Source organism: Leptosomus discolor, chromosome 5, assembly GCF_034619465.1.
Source record: "Leptosomus discolor isolate bLepDis1 chromosome 5, bLepDis1.hap2, whole genome shotgun sequence".
Taxonomy (NCBI): Eukaryota; Metazoa; Chordata; class Aves; order Leptosomiformes; family Leptosomidae; genus Leptosomus; species Leptosomus discolor.
In genome coordinates this window covers 68,077,937-68,092,411 of record NC_141395.1, presented here as the reverse complement: position 1 = coordinate 68,092,411, position 14,475 = coordinate 68,077,937, and the positions used below count along the sequence as shown (strand labels likewise).

The 14,475-nt window shown below is 39.4% G+C and overlaps 2 protein-coding genes across 2 annotated transcripts in view; one reads left to right on the top strand and one right to left on the bottom strand.

Moving 5' to 3' along the window:
• Window positions 1-11,194, bottom strand: part of MTBP (MDM2 binding protein) — a 30,374-nt gene extending 19,180 nt beyond the window's left edge. The window contains exons 1-11 of the mRNA XM_086465643.1: window positions 11,113-11,194; window positions 10,545-10,625; window positions 9,453-9,526; window positions 9,182-9,327; window positions 8,631-8,689; window positions 7,837-7,981; window positions 6,229-6,346; window positions 5,513-5,647; window positions 4,619-4,713; window positions 3,762-3,834; window positions 2,027-2,144 (exon numbers count right to left, since the gene is read on the bottom strand). Coding sequence (XP_086321769.1) covers window positions 2,027-2,144; window positions 3,762-3,834; window positions 4,619-4,713; window positions 5,513-5,647; window positions 6,229-6,346; window positions 7,837-7,981; window positions 8,631-8,689; window positions 9,182-9,327; window positions 9,453-9,526; window positions 10,545-10,625; window positions 11,113-11,194 — 1,126 coding nt within the window. The remainder of the gene's footprint in view (window positions 1-2,026; window positions 2,145-3,761; window positions 3,835-4,618; window positions 4,714-5,512; window positions 5,648-6,228; window positions 6,347-7,836; window positions 7,982-8,630; window positions 8,690-9,181; window positions 9,328-9,452; window positions 9,527-10,544; window positions 10,626-11,112) is intronic.
• Window positions 11,195-11,302: 108 nt separating this feature from the next.
• Window positions 11,303-14,475, top strand: part of MRPL13 (mitochondrial ribosomal protein L13) — a 36,743-nt gene continuing 33,570 nt past the window's right edge. Inside the window, exons 1-2 of the mRNA XM_086465742.1 lie at window positions 11,303-11,382; window positions 12,042-12,165. Of these exons, the coding sequence (XP_086321868.1) occupies window positions 11,356-11,382; window positions 12,042-12,165 (151 nt within the window). The 5' untranslated portion in view covers window positions 11,303-11,355. The remainder of the gene's footprint in view (window positions 11,383-12,041; window positions 12,166-14,475) is intronic.

Sequence of the window (14,475 nt, the reverse complement as noted above, 5' to 3'; positions counted from 1 at the left end):
GTGTATAGCCTGAGTGAGACAAACACATTCTATTTTAAACACTGGCATACAGTGTGCAGTTTTGAAAATAAATTAATGTAAGATTTGATAGGAACAGTGAAAAGATGAGTTTGCTGTCTTTTCAAACAGAAAACATTTTATAGCACCTTGGTAGATGTAGAAATTGAGAGAATGAATACTTCTTGATGTACTAAGTTTTAAAAGTCAAATCACTGACTTTAAGATATTTGCAGTACTGTCTCAATAAATAACTCAAGAACTTGACATTTATTAGTATATTTTTTACTATCAAAAATTCATAATAAAGTATTCCAGTGTTTCTTGAAAAGTTGAAGTTGGAGGGGGAAGGGAAGAGAAGGGAAATCCCACTACCTCAATACATATATCCATGGAAAAAAAGAAAGATGAGAACAAGAAAGAAAAAAAGATTCCAGACACATTTTCACTACTGTCCTGTCCCCTGTTCCCCCTAGTCATTTGAAATATTTTCTATTTCCAGTTTATCTTGGCATTTCAAAGCTGATTCCTCACGGTAAAGCTTTTATTTCTCATTTTAATCTTAATTAGTATTTGAGAACTACCAATTCAAAGAATTACACCTTCCCACAGATTGAAAAGACTAAGGATTTGCAAATCCTTAATATGGTCAGATTAGCGGTAGCCACTAAAAAATAAATAGTTTTCAACTAAATAAGCAAATACGTTTAAACGGCCACACTTCTCCTATTCTGAATTTTGCTCAAGAAGCCTAATAAGAACCTCTTGTGTATTACCGATCACATTCTAGCTAAAACTTGTACAAAACCCTTCCACTGGAGCACAGGACAAAAAAGATCTTGCAGACATTGGGCATCTTGTACTCATTTGACTGCATCGGTAGTATCTCTCCAATGCAGCAGAAATGCTGCTGCTGCTGCTACCAGCTCTATAATCACATCCTCTCTGCTCTACCAGCTCCAAACACGCAGATCATTTTAAATCTATATACTGACAGCACCCACTCCATGGAATTAAGCTTCTTGCCCTGTTACGCAGCTCTTCCTAATTACTCTCAATTTCTTGCCTATCCCAAAACCTGAAAGCGTATCAGTTATCTTCATCTGCGTACTTGTTTACAAACACTGTCTTCAGTTGGCAACAGAAGTCACTGTTCCTTGGAATCTGCATGAATTATCCATTAGACCACTGTATAAACAACAAACCCATATAAGAAGGCAGAAGCCTACATCTTATCCTGTCCTAGGTAAGTACGTTAAGCACAGGGCTATCACCAAGCTCCTGATGTTTTGACATCCCCACAAACCTCAGTCACTACTTGTACAGTGCCTCCACTTGCAGGGCATATATACTGCCTGACTGAGAAACTCTGCCCAGTCTTGATCTGCACAGATTCTGATCTCTCTGAAGCGAATTCCCGAGCGTTGGCACACTGGAGGAGTCAGCTGCCATTGGTACAGCTCCATAAGGAAGAAGGAGCACATTCTCAATTGCTACTTAAGCACACTGGCTTTCAGGTGCATGAAAGCATCCAGTGCTCCTGATGTTCTGTATTTTCCTGGGAAGAGGCTGAAATCAAATGCACGTGCACTGAAGAACCTCTGGAAGTGCTCAAGTGAGAAGGGAACACCTAAGTGAAGCACACTGGATTTCCATCTGCAGAAGCAAACCTCTTTGCCCATGGATTGTACAATCACCTTAGAAGGGAGTGTGGAAGCTGGATCTTAGCTGACAGATAGGACACAGAAATGGTTTAAAGGAGATGTCTTGTTTCCCTAAAGCTTGCCATGATGTTGTTATCTATTGTCCTCTACAAGTCTGCGTAGCTGAACTCACATTAACCAAAACCTTTTGATTAAAATCACTGACTTAATTTCATGGGAGAGAAAAAAAGTGCATCTCAAATGTAGAGAAAAACCCCACCATACATACAATACATATATATACGTACACATATACACATACATACATACACATATAGATAAAAAGCCAACAAAAATATACCTGAAGTCATCTTCCTTTTACCTACCAGTAATCACCTTGGGTTTCCTAGCCATATATTCCTTCCATTTCTTGGTACTCAGCTGGGCAGGGGATGGGATCACTACACTGCTTACATTACATGGCAATGTAAATAAAGCTCCCACCTAAATAATGAGAGCAAATACAATACGTGCAATATTACCGAAACCTGTTTTACATTTCATCTTTCAGCTACTGATTTGGCATTTTTTCATATGTACTTCAATTGAAGAAAAACATCTTTTCTTTACGTAACACTTCTGTTATTCACATCAATTGAGATGGAACAGCATTTGACACAGAAGCTGTAAAAATTTGGCTTATTTTTTGCTCCAGTTGAGAGATCATTAACTGCTGAATTTCTATTTCATACATAAAAAGGTATTTGTTATCTCTTATAACTCTTCCAATAATCTGGCTAAAAACACTTCTGTAGACTAGTATCCAGAACGAAAAGAGAATTCAAAGATATAGTTGGCATCAGTGACTTGGCATTCCCTTGAAAAACATGTAGTTTTTTCCTCCCTACATACTGTCCTTTTCAGTTAATCAGATACTGGAATACGTTTGTGTCTGTACATAAATTTCAGGCCAATAAGCACTAATAGAAAGAAATGCGCAAGTATTTGAATACTCAAGGAATAAAGCAATGCTTTTACAACTATTAGAAAAGCCTACAGATGCATAATATTTCCAGTAATAGACTGAAAAAAAACCCTACAAGAAATTGTTGTTTTGAAAACACATTCAATTCAACATGTGCAGCCTCTAAAAAGCAGCCTGAGAATGTGTTTTAACTGTTTAGGCTTTTTCTTTAAAAGAACTACTAGAAACGCCAGCTCTTAGATTGTAAAAGATACTGACCAAATGTTCAGTATCCTCATGTAAAACAAAAATTACCTGGGAAATTTACCCATATAAAACTACTCCAAAAGATATTTTTGGTACAACATTAGAAAAAGGACTTATTTTCTGGCTAAGCGTAATGCAGATAGAGCGGCAGGGGAAGAAAAGTTTCTAAAAACATGAATAACAAGCTGAAGATGAACCATACAGCCTGACAATGGAATAGCACCTCCACAGTAAATAAAGAACATAAGTTATTCATTGTAACTGTATCAGCATTTTCACATTGCAGGTTCTGTTTTGATTGGCATAGATTTATTTTATAAACACTAAAAATCCTCCACTTTCCTAAACAAGCATACATCACCTTAAACATTCAGGAAAAACATCTTCAAACTAATACTGTGGCTATGAATAATCATACTAACATTACAAGGGGGGGGGGGGGCGGGGGAGAAAACAGAGCAGGCTTGTAAATGTTTCAAGAGCTCTTTTTATCCATAATCAGAATGGAAAAGCAGAACATGCACATGCAAAATAAAAAAAGCTTACCACTTCAGACTAGCTAGATACATTTTGTAGGCTGCACACATGCCTGCTTTTTGCTAAAAAAAAAGTTGAATTATGACAGCACAGAAATTATCTGTCAGGGTAGAGCTAAAAGTTACAAAGTGTTTTAGGAGACAGAAACTTAGCTAAGGTAAAGAGTAAAATGTTCAGTGGGCTTACAAATTGTCAGGACCTGTATAGCATGCAACTTTGAACCCCAAATTTCCTTTACAACTAAATACTGAAGGAGCTTACACAGAGACTATGTTTAAAAATACTAATCTCGTATCTTTTAAGAGCCATATACATATCTTAATTTTTCTACTACCTAAATAAAAAGGTTTTACCTCCCCAGAGAGAGAAGAAATCTGGTCCAAAAGCAGCACGGAGGTCTCCTTGATACTCTTCCTTGCCAGGCTCCTGAATAGAACAGGTTAAGGAACCTCATCTTCACAAAGGACTGGATGCATCTCTGTTTTACAAATCACGTTACCATCATATTTCAAATAAGGACTGCAAATGTCCAATACCTGTTACTCCAGTACCACAAAATATAGGAAACTCACCTTGCCAGGCAAAGTTGCACACTTGGAAATGTTATGATGATGAAATACACCACTGACATCTTTAATACAGGCAGGCATAAACAGATATTTATATATTAAAAATCCTGGCAGGCTTATACAGCCTAGGCTACCATTGTTACATCAAGACTAGTACCAGAAGTACATAAATTTAAAACCAACAGGAAGACACCTTGAGATCTCTGCAGCACACACAACTCAAGAGAAAACTCCTCTGCTATACCTTGCCACAGATTTTGCACCTACACAATAAAAACATGATTTGTAGAAAGATGTTTCTATATTGTAAAGCACTATACGCATTAATAAGTCAGGCTTCGGGTTTTTTTTTTTAAACTTACACAGCAGCAAATATTTCTCTATTCTTTACCAACAAATAGCATATACATCAACAAAGTGTATGTGCAATAACATCAGAAACAGCTGGTTATTGTTAGTGTAATTTAAATCTCAAAATTAAAAAAAAACAGTTGTGAAGAATCACTGTGACTATTTTGGTAAGCTAGAATGGAATGAGCCCTTGTCAATCCTCATGTGTTGCTTGCATGGGTAGATCCTGATTGTTTTCTTTCTGCTACAGACCATTATCAGTAGTAGTTTAGTTCCTTGAAAAAGGATACAGCTCGAATTCCAGATCCGATATAAAAAAGGAAGGTAGATCAGAGAGCACCACCATCTGTAAAAATTCTAGTGCAGGACCATAGTAATGAAAAATCTGAAAAAAAAGAGATCAAATCAAATAATCTTAACACTACATATGATGTTATCTCAGTAGAACTTCCTCAAGTGCTTGCCTGGAGGCACTTGCCTTACAAGAACACCTGAAAAGTATAAAGCAATAGAAAGAGAAAAACATTTCACAATACCATAACGATACAAAAAATAATTCTGTTTAATAAAATTTACTTTCTAGGACGTCAACCACATGCATCAAGTGAGTTGTAACTCTTATCCAAATTCAAAGAAAAATAAGATCTACCAGTAACAGATGAACGCAATCCAAAATGTACGTGTTTTAACAATTACAATAACAATCTCTTAACTGATACTGGTTTTCATAAACACTCATTTTTGCTTTCATCAACAAATAAGATTCTGGAGTTTCCACTGAGTACCTACTTTCCACCTTCATGTGGAAGACATGAAACAGCAACAGTATTTAAAAAAAACCAAAACAAAACAAAAATAAACCAAACTTCTAAAATGAAGTAGAAAAGGTTAGATAAATACAGAATTACTAAATACATTACATATTTTGAGTATTAAGATTGAACGAAGCCTCAATTTCTACTTGAAAAAAATTTTGGTATCACATTCCTAAGAACAAACGGATGAACTTTTAAGGCCCTGTTTTGAGAACACACATGAACAAAAGAAGTATTCCTCAATCTTATGCAATCATTACTTTTATGTTTAATTTTCAGTTCTGACTAATGTTTCCCCAATTACTAATTTTCTTAGGAAACTAAAACAGATGAATTCTAGTGGCTCAAAGAAAGATCAAGAATACTTACCTCTGGCAAAGCATCTGTATTCCTGGATTGTTGCTCTTTTTTAACAGCAAAGTGAGAACTGAAATGTGGAGTGCTGAATGTCTTTACTGAAGTGCTCTTCATACAGAATTCTGGAAAGCTAACTTCTGATCCAAACTGGGGAGGGGAGGGGGAAGGGACAAAAAACGTATCAAAAGAGAGAGAAAAATTATTTCTCTCCAGCCCGTTACGTGTATTACTATTTTAAACAATTAGTCTATTTGTTTCCAGCAGACCTGTAAAACTAGGTACAAATATTAAACTCAGATAACCAACTACTATATCCAAAACCTTAATGCTGAAAATGTAAACACTGTCTTTCACAATCACAAAGCTACCGGTCTTTGCAGAAACATTAGACATGTGCTTGCAACCATGACTTGTAGAGTCATGTGTTAATGATTTGTGACAGATACAAAACAATCTAATTTTGAACAAGCAGTTCTAAGGCAAATATTTCAGAGAAGAGCATCTGGATTTCTGAAATTCAATCTTGATGCCTTGATCTCATCCTTTCATCATGCCAAAAAGCAGGTTGTTCCCCCACTCACCCAGATATGTTGTGCATTACCTCTTGGAATTACTTTGGCAAAACCAAATTTGGCTTAAAGCATAAAATGCACTGTACACTACATGCTTTAAATGATGTACACAGGTGCCTTGAAAAAATAACCATAGCTAAAAAAAAGTTGTTTTACCTTTCTTTCCCATATCTGAATCTTTCCTCTCCAGAGTTCTTTTAAATCAATAATATTCATGACATTATCTGAAGATACAAAGTCTGCTGAGAGATAGTCTGCAATCTTTTGCCAGCTGCTGTAAAAATAAGGAAGAATTAATCTTACCAAATATAGTATTACAAATTAACATGCAGTCCCATGTGACTGAATCTACCTATTATCTCTTAGCACTGAATAGTCTTGTGTATGTTAAGAAAGTCAAATATAGTTTTATATTCCACAAAGTGAAAAATATTCTAGAATTGCTAGTTCAGGCTCTGTAAAGGAAGGTGCTCGTATGCTCCATGAATGTGACAAAGAACTTTGTCAGACATCAAATAAGACTGGCAATGGCAAACTGCAGGCATACCATAGCAAGGTTGTGTGCTAGGAGCTGAAGCAAAGCCAGGCAGTGATCACTGTGGCTATCACTGGCCCACCTAGATGGTTTGTAGTTAGCCTTGCAAGTAGAGCTGTGACTGCAGCACATGTATTAACCAAGTTCAACAACAGCCAGAGAGAACAGCCGGTATTGGTGGGTCCTACTGGCAGTCTGTCTTCTAAGAGAAATCGGCACCATCAGCAGAACAGAAGAAGGAAGTGACAGAACTTTCATCAGAGAAGCTGTATGCCCAAATGGCCTCCTTCTACGTAAAAGGCAGCAGAAAAACGTATTCAGCCAGAAGCTGGCTGCACAGGAAGGTATCAATGAGCACTCACGGAAGTCACTGCAGTAAGTTTATCTTCCTCCGTATACCTCAGGAAGTGCTATGCAGTAGGTATATTGCTCATTCTATCCAAGGACTGAGCATTCACCTTTTTAATTTTAAACAGTTTTATTAATTTAGGATAAAGCTCAGCCACATATTTTAGGAAGCAAATTTGTATCTTTTTGTTGGAGAGGCGAAGCGAAGGAGACCTTGCCAAGTTATTTAATATCCACACAATAATTTACCGCTCAGGGAGGAAAAAAACCCAAACCACTGTAGTTTATAGTGAGACATATCATGGCCTACTTTCGTCAATCAAAGGAGGACAGTAACAAAATTACTGGACTTAATTTCAAATCGAATTAATAGTTTCAGCATTAGGACTCTTCAGAAGCAGTCAGGAAGTAAGGGAACATTTATACTCTATTTTCGAAAGGGACAAATCAGACACTTTTTTTCTTCTCTGAAATGTAATATCAAAAGTAACACAAGTATTTAAAGTAAAACTAGCAGCTATGTATTCATTTTACAAAAACTTGAAAACTACAATCAATACAAGTTATTACGTAGCACAGCACAACTTCAAAACATCATATGCACACTGAAGCCACTAGTGATCGAAGAGAAAATATTTTACCTTCTAGTCTCACAGAAACAGGAACTTCAGAGGACTTGCTTTTTTGCCTGCCCCTCTGGTTAGGGCATGCATTTACAATTAATCAGCATGAGTAATTCCTCTCCTCAAACAATAACAGAAGACAAATCTACGTATTTTCAAGATATCCATGCAAAGCGCTCAAGATGCTGTTTTTATTTTAAACGACTGACACACACTAACACAAATCAAGAGTGACCTTGCTGTAGACAACTGGCATACCTTTTAGAGTCATTTGCTGCAATAGTGATTTGTGCAGAGTGCCATTCTCTCAGGTGTTTCAGGGCACCGATAGCAGGTAAGCAGTCTTTTAACTTGGGTCCATCTTGTTCAACAGCCTGCAGTATTACATCCACCATTGCTCTGCCTATAAAAACAGTTATAGATGGCTCAAAGCACCATTATTCAGTAAATGATCAGTCATTTAAAAATAGAAAAGTCCTGATTATCACTGACTGCACTAAAATGGGCTTAAAGATCAAGCAACTTCAGCAAGATTTAAAAGACTTTTCACATATTCTAGCTCATCTCTCGCTACCTCTCTTAGATTAATACAAAATATTTTGCCATTCCCTCAGGTACACCACTATAACTTTCTCCTCTCTCAGCACTGTATCTGACAAATCAGAGTTGTCTCCAGTACAACTACGCCATGACATTTCCCTCCTTTTAACACCTCTAAACTGCTATTTCTCATTCTTTCTGCATTCAGTTCCTTTACTATCCCAAATCAACTGCAGCATTATGTAACCCTAACATGTCAGGTGATCTGCGTCTCCAGGGTACAAAATCTGAATCCGATAGTCCTGACCTATGTTCCTCCATAGCTTCTTGGCTCCCACCCACAAGCAATCAGCTAGCAAACCAGATGTAAGCCTGATGTCATCACCTTCCATTTTTTTCATAAAAATTTCCTGTGGTTGCATGTTAAGTTTTGTATTTTACTAGCAGGAGTTTTTAGAGTAATAACTAACAAAATAAATTCAAATGAGATTGGTTTTTTTAAAAGCGATTACCTGGGGCAGGCAGTTTATCAGCTAGTTGATGCAGACTTTCTGCAGCTTCATCATAGATACTGAAAACAAAGAGCAACATGGTTGGAACAAAATGCAAACAAAGTCATTTAGAAACAAAACATTACAACTAATGAATACTAGTTGATTGAGGTATCTTATATCTTTAGAATTCTGCCCAAACATACCTAGGCAATGAGGTATACTTATCTCCCCTTTTACTGAGGCAGAAGCAGGCTAAATGACTTCAGAACAATCTGCACTAAAACTGGAAGTAGGATTCAAAACGGATAAACAAGAAACTTCTTTTTGTGTATCTAACCATCAGCTGTTAGGAAACTGTTCAGTTATTCTGTAAAAATCAGCTGTAGCTAAAAAAAATTAAAGCTATGTTAAACAAAATAGAATTATTTTTAGTAGTAGTGGGGGATCGTTCATAGTTAACTGTTGCTTTGTTAATAACTTTTACTTGCTAAATTTTCTTGATCCCCCTCGGGTTATTATTGTTAAATGTCAGATCACTGTACTTCCAACAAAAATAATAATATGCATACTCAGTCATAGACAGCGACTCTCTACTGTTATTGTCATCTTCCTCAAAATTCTGTATGGCTCCTAGGCATTCGTCAATACTTGTTTGGAGAGAGTCTTCATTTTCCTGTGTGTCAAAATTTATTTCCTCCCAGTCAGAACTGCAAAACTAACCAAGCACAAAGAATTAATTAAGCAAAAAGAATTTTGAACATCACAGTTTTAACTTCCACTAGAGACAGGCAGACAGTTGAGGAACTTACATTCTGAAAAACAAACAAACAAAAGTCTTACCTGATAATAACCGCGTATAACATGACTGGCAAAATACCATTTCTTTACACCTGGAATACCAGCCACGGAACACGCTGCAAAGAAATAAAATGATTATTTAAAATAATCAATCCACTACAATCTATTCTTCTATAATGAACATCTCTGTTGAAAGACCCTATGCAAGTCATTTAACGTGCCACAATGACTTGAGTTCTACTTCCCTTTGTCTTCATAAACAAGTTCTAAACATACTAAGGTGCAGTTAAGTGCCTTGGCAAGTGTCTATTACTGATCTGCTGACTTAATAAGTAAGAAAATCTTTGACTGCTTCTCCATTCTGGGCAATATTGCTCTCCATTTGCAGGAGTTGTATCATACCTGAACTAAATCACAACCTTCGTAAATACGGCTTAGGCAGTTCGCAACATTCCTATGCAATAAAAATCACTTAATTTGAAAACAGCTTAAACATTCCCATCTTCATGAATTTTAACAGCTTACAGGGGTTTCCCCACATGAATCACGATTATATGACAGCTGTGACAAGATGAGCCTTAAGAACTTAACACTAGATGTCTAAACCAACTAAAGAACTAAGGAAACATTATTTAAACAAAAAAGCGCCAAACACGCAACCTCTAAAAGTATTAAACCAGATCTTCAGAAATCTATTTTAAGATGATATAATGACTTAATAAATATTCATGGATTAGGGTTCTGAATTGATACCCAACAAAGAAATATTGCTTCCACCAAAAAAATCAGACATCAGAGTAATGAAAATATCAAGCTGCCCACTGACATGAGAAACAAGCCCCTTCCTACTCTTCCTTGCTAAGCTGGATTGAAATTTGTCAGCTTTGCAAAACTCTTCTCTTTCATTTCTTGTGTCCAGTCTATTTAATCACCTCCTACCACATCAGCTGCTGAAATGAACATCGGTTCTCCACAGAAACAGTAGCAGCAGAAGCAGTCCCACCTCCAGGTTGAGCACACTGCAGAAACTGGCTTTCTGTAAGTTTCTGACTTGTGTCACCTAGATCACAAAATGTGCCTAGGCCAATTCCTTGATAAAATTTGCCTTACCTTACCGTACACGATTATATTTACCTGGGAATATGCTCACATCTGCATTTATAGACGAATTACAGCTTTCTTTTAGGAACTGATAAAGAGTTGTTGCAGTCCCAGCTGAAAAAAAAAAAAAAAGTTTTTCTTAAAACTACTGAATAACAGAAGTTAAGTTTTGCTTTTTTCCAAATACAGTATAAATTTCAGTTTAATATTACAAGTTTGGTTTTTAAAAAAACCCCAACCCTGTCAGCTGCAATTTGCAGGAGTTTAAAAAGGCAAATTTTGTGAAACTCTCGTTAAAACAGCGCACATCTCAGCCACGCTCTGCCGAGTTACAGAGCAGTGTCGCAATAAAACACAAACCCCCCCTAAGTTTCTGAAGGTTTAAATCACTCAAGGCTTTCAGTCTGAAGGGGGGGGTGGGTGTTTAACGAGGCAGGGATCCCGGAAACCCTGCACGGGCGCAGATCCTCGCCCAGCGCCCAGCGGCCGCCAAGAAAAGCCCTCCCGAAGGGAGCTCGGACGGGCCCGCGGCAGGCGGCTCCCGCACGGCGCGGCCTCCAGCTCCCGGCCCTCGCCCCGGCCCCCACCCCCGCGACGGCACCTGCTCCGGGCCCGGGGCCGCCCGCCCCGGCAGCCTCGGCCCTGCGCTCCCCCCAGCTCAGGAGCAGGACGTAGCGATCCATGGCCGGGCGGGGACGGGGACAGCGCCACCGCCGCTCCGAACGACCCGCGCTGCCGTCCTCGCACCGCCCCTCGCAGGGCAGCGCTTCCGCTTCCCGCCGGTGCGGCGGCCAAGGGGCTCCCCTTCCCTTCCCCTTCCCCTCAGCCGCGGCGGGAGGGCGCCATGGCTAGTTACACCAAAGCGGCCCAGGTGAGCGCAGCCCTCTCCCCCTCGGGCCCGGCTGTGCGGCCGTGCCCCGGCGGCCGCCATGGCGCGGAGAGCGGCCGGGAGGGAGCGGGCGGGCGGGCGCCGGGACGAGGGGGCGGCCGGTCCCCAGGGGAGGGCCGGGGCGGCCTCCCCTCCCCGCGGAGCGCCCGTGTCGCGGCCCGGTGTTGCCCCGGAGGGGCTGGCTGGCAGGAGGCGGTGGCGGTCGGTAGGTGTGCGGCCGTCTGAGCGGCAGGGCGGCTGCTGCGGGCGGCTCGGCTGGGCGCCGGCATCGAACTGCGCTTGGGGGAATCGGGCCCTTCACTGAGCGGGAAAGAGGCGTCGGGCGTTAAATAGCCCACAGCGATTTTACGGTTCGGTTAGCCATAATGGAAGCTTGCAGCAGGAGATCGTCATTTTTGACACAAACCCTCAGAGCTGGTGACCCTTTAGTGTTGTTACCGCCAGTACACTGGAAGCATGTACGGCAGTGGGTGTAGCGGTGTTCTCCGTCCCCTTAAAGGTTGTTTGGAGGGGGTGTTGTTGAATATTAATAGTTCTTCTAGTGTTTTGGAGCGTAAAAAAAGTGTTGATCCGATTAGAGAAGGTAGATTTACGTGTGGTAGTGTTTTCTTTTGCTAAGTACAACCTCTCTTTCCCTTTAGCAATGGGCTACATTTGCCAGAGCCTGGTATCTCCTCGATGCGAAGATGCAGCCACCAGGGAAAATAGCAGCTGCGACTGTCTTGAGACTTGAAGGCAGGCATAAACCTATTTATCATGCACTAAGTGAGTATTGCAGCAGATAAAGCAAATCTGCTTTCCTTCACTTGTATTATCCTTCTGATTTTAGTTTCTAAATAAAGCCTGATATAAAAGGTTGCGTTTTGTGGTCAATTTGTTGGTCAATTGGAATTGTTTTCATTTTATTTCTCATCTTTTTCCTTCATACCCCTCTACAATCTTATGTCATTGTCTTTACCAAACCATGTAAAGCTTGTTGCAAATTGATAATTTATTTTTAGTAACTGAATTGCAGTGGGTTGTGCTTTCATTTTTTTTTCAAACCTTGAAATATGTTTCATTGCATTGATTTTGGATGTAAAGACTTAATTCACAGTCCATGTAATGAAACACTGATGTGATTCTTGATTAGATTTTTTTTAAGTGCTACCTTTCAGTAGCTACACAATGCCATAGAGTCTTGCAGGGTTTCTTCGTTCTGAAGAAGGTGCAGAGAAATCCTGCCTTCATGAGGTGATAGGCAGAAACTGAAACACAGGAGGTGCTCTCTGAACTTCAGGAAACATTTTTTAACTGTGAGGGTGACTGGAAGTGGTTGCCCAAGAGGTTGTGGAGTCTCCATCCTTGGTGATATTCAAAAGCTGGTCCTGCTTGAGCAGGGGAGTTGGATGACATGACCTCCAGAGGTCCCTTCCAACCTCAGGCATTTTGTGATGATGAGGCTGGAACCTGTCTGATCCTTACATGGGAGACATTGTTGAAAGGGAGACATAATCAAATGAAAAAATCACTTTGCTTTTCTGCAGATTAGAAGGTTCAGCAGTAAAGATGTATCTGTGATCTTGTTCATTACTTGTAATACCGCAGTGCCTGTCTCGCAGTGGTAAGCATTTTATTGGCAATAAAAAGGTGATCTCTCATATTGATGGTACAGTGTTTCCAGTAATACTCATATGCAAACTTTTCAAAAGACGTTATTGAAACATAAAGGAAGCATTAAACGTTGCTCATACATGTAGTATGTACATACTAAAATTATACTCGATCTGTTTTTTGTAATAGAAGGTAGTACTTGTAGGGCTCCAAAGATGTTTTAAATGCCCGTTCTGCTGTTGCAAATTATGTCTTACCCACAAGATGTCACTGGAGACTAAGGCTGCCTGAAAAATGAAAGAGACACTGAGGGGAAATGGTTTTGGTTGTCCTGTGGGACAGATATGTGATACTTTTATGTCCATGAAGTTATAAAATCCTGGAAAGTCATTTCAAGCATAACTTTATTTCAGCTAAAGTATTCTATAAATCAGTAGCAAACACATTACACCTGAGACTGACTGGTAGGTTTCTACTACTGGGACATTTGTTACTCTCTCAGAGAGCAAAGCATGCGTGAATTTGTGGCTGATGTACTTAACGTGTTTTTTCCTCTCTCTTTTTTTTTTTTTTTTTGTGTGTGGTTTTTTTTTGTTTTCCCTGAACTAACAAGAAATATTGCAGTGTCTGTGAGATAACAGTTCTTTAGACAGAATAACAATGTGGGGATTGTTTTGTTTTGTTTTGTTTTTGATTTGGTATCCGTATACCTGTCTATAAAATTGTCATTTTATTATTGTTTTGAAAAATATCTAGAGCCAAATTTAAGCTGTGGTTAGAAAAGGAAAAGAAATAGGAAAGAAATTTGATTTCATGTATATTTGGTTTCTATTTTAGGGATAATCTTTCATTATTTCGAGAGTTCCATATTTTTAGATGCTGTCAGAGTATATGCCTTAAGTAAGGGGATACAACCTTGTTCAGGAGGTTTGAATCTGGATTTTTAGGTTTCTTCTGCACCTCCCCTTCTTTCTACCCTCATCCCCTTGCATCCCTTCTTTGAGAGCAGCTTCACAATACAGAACCAAAACCAGTGGACCGGACTTTTAAAAAATGGGGCGATCTGGTTCTGTATGTTGGATTGTGAGGAAGCGTAGGTGAGCCACTAATGTTGCTTGAGTGGGATTTGCTGCTGTTCCCTGCATCCTCAAAGAAGACTAGGCTGGATGGAAGTGTCCCGCAAACCCTGCCTGGCCCAGGTGTTACTCTGGATTCCAGCATTACTTTATAATGGCTAGAAGCAGCAGCCAAGGCTTGGCTTCTGGTGAAGGATTTGGCATGTAGTTTGTCAGTCTGTTAGCTAACAGTTGCCAGTACGATGCCTACTTTTGGTTAAGCCTTAGTCCTTAATTAAAACGTAGGAAGGAAAATGCATGTACCCAAAGCACATGTTTTTACTGTGTGATAGGAATTAATGAAGCTATAAACTCACAGAGATATAAAATGGATTTACTGTGGCAGCTTAGTTTTATGTGAAGATGT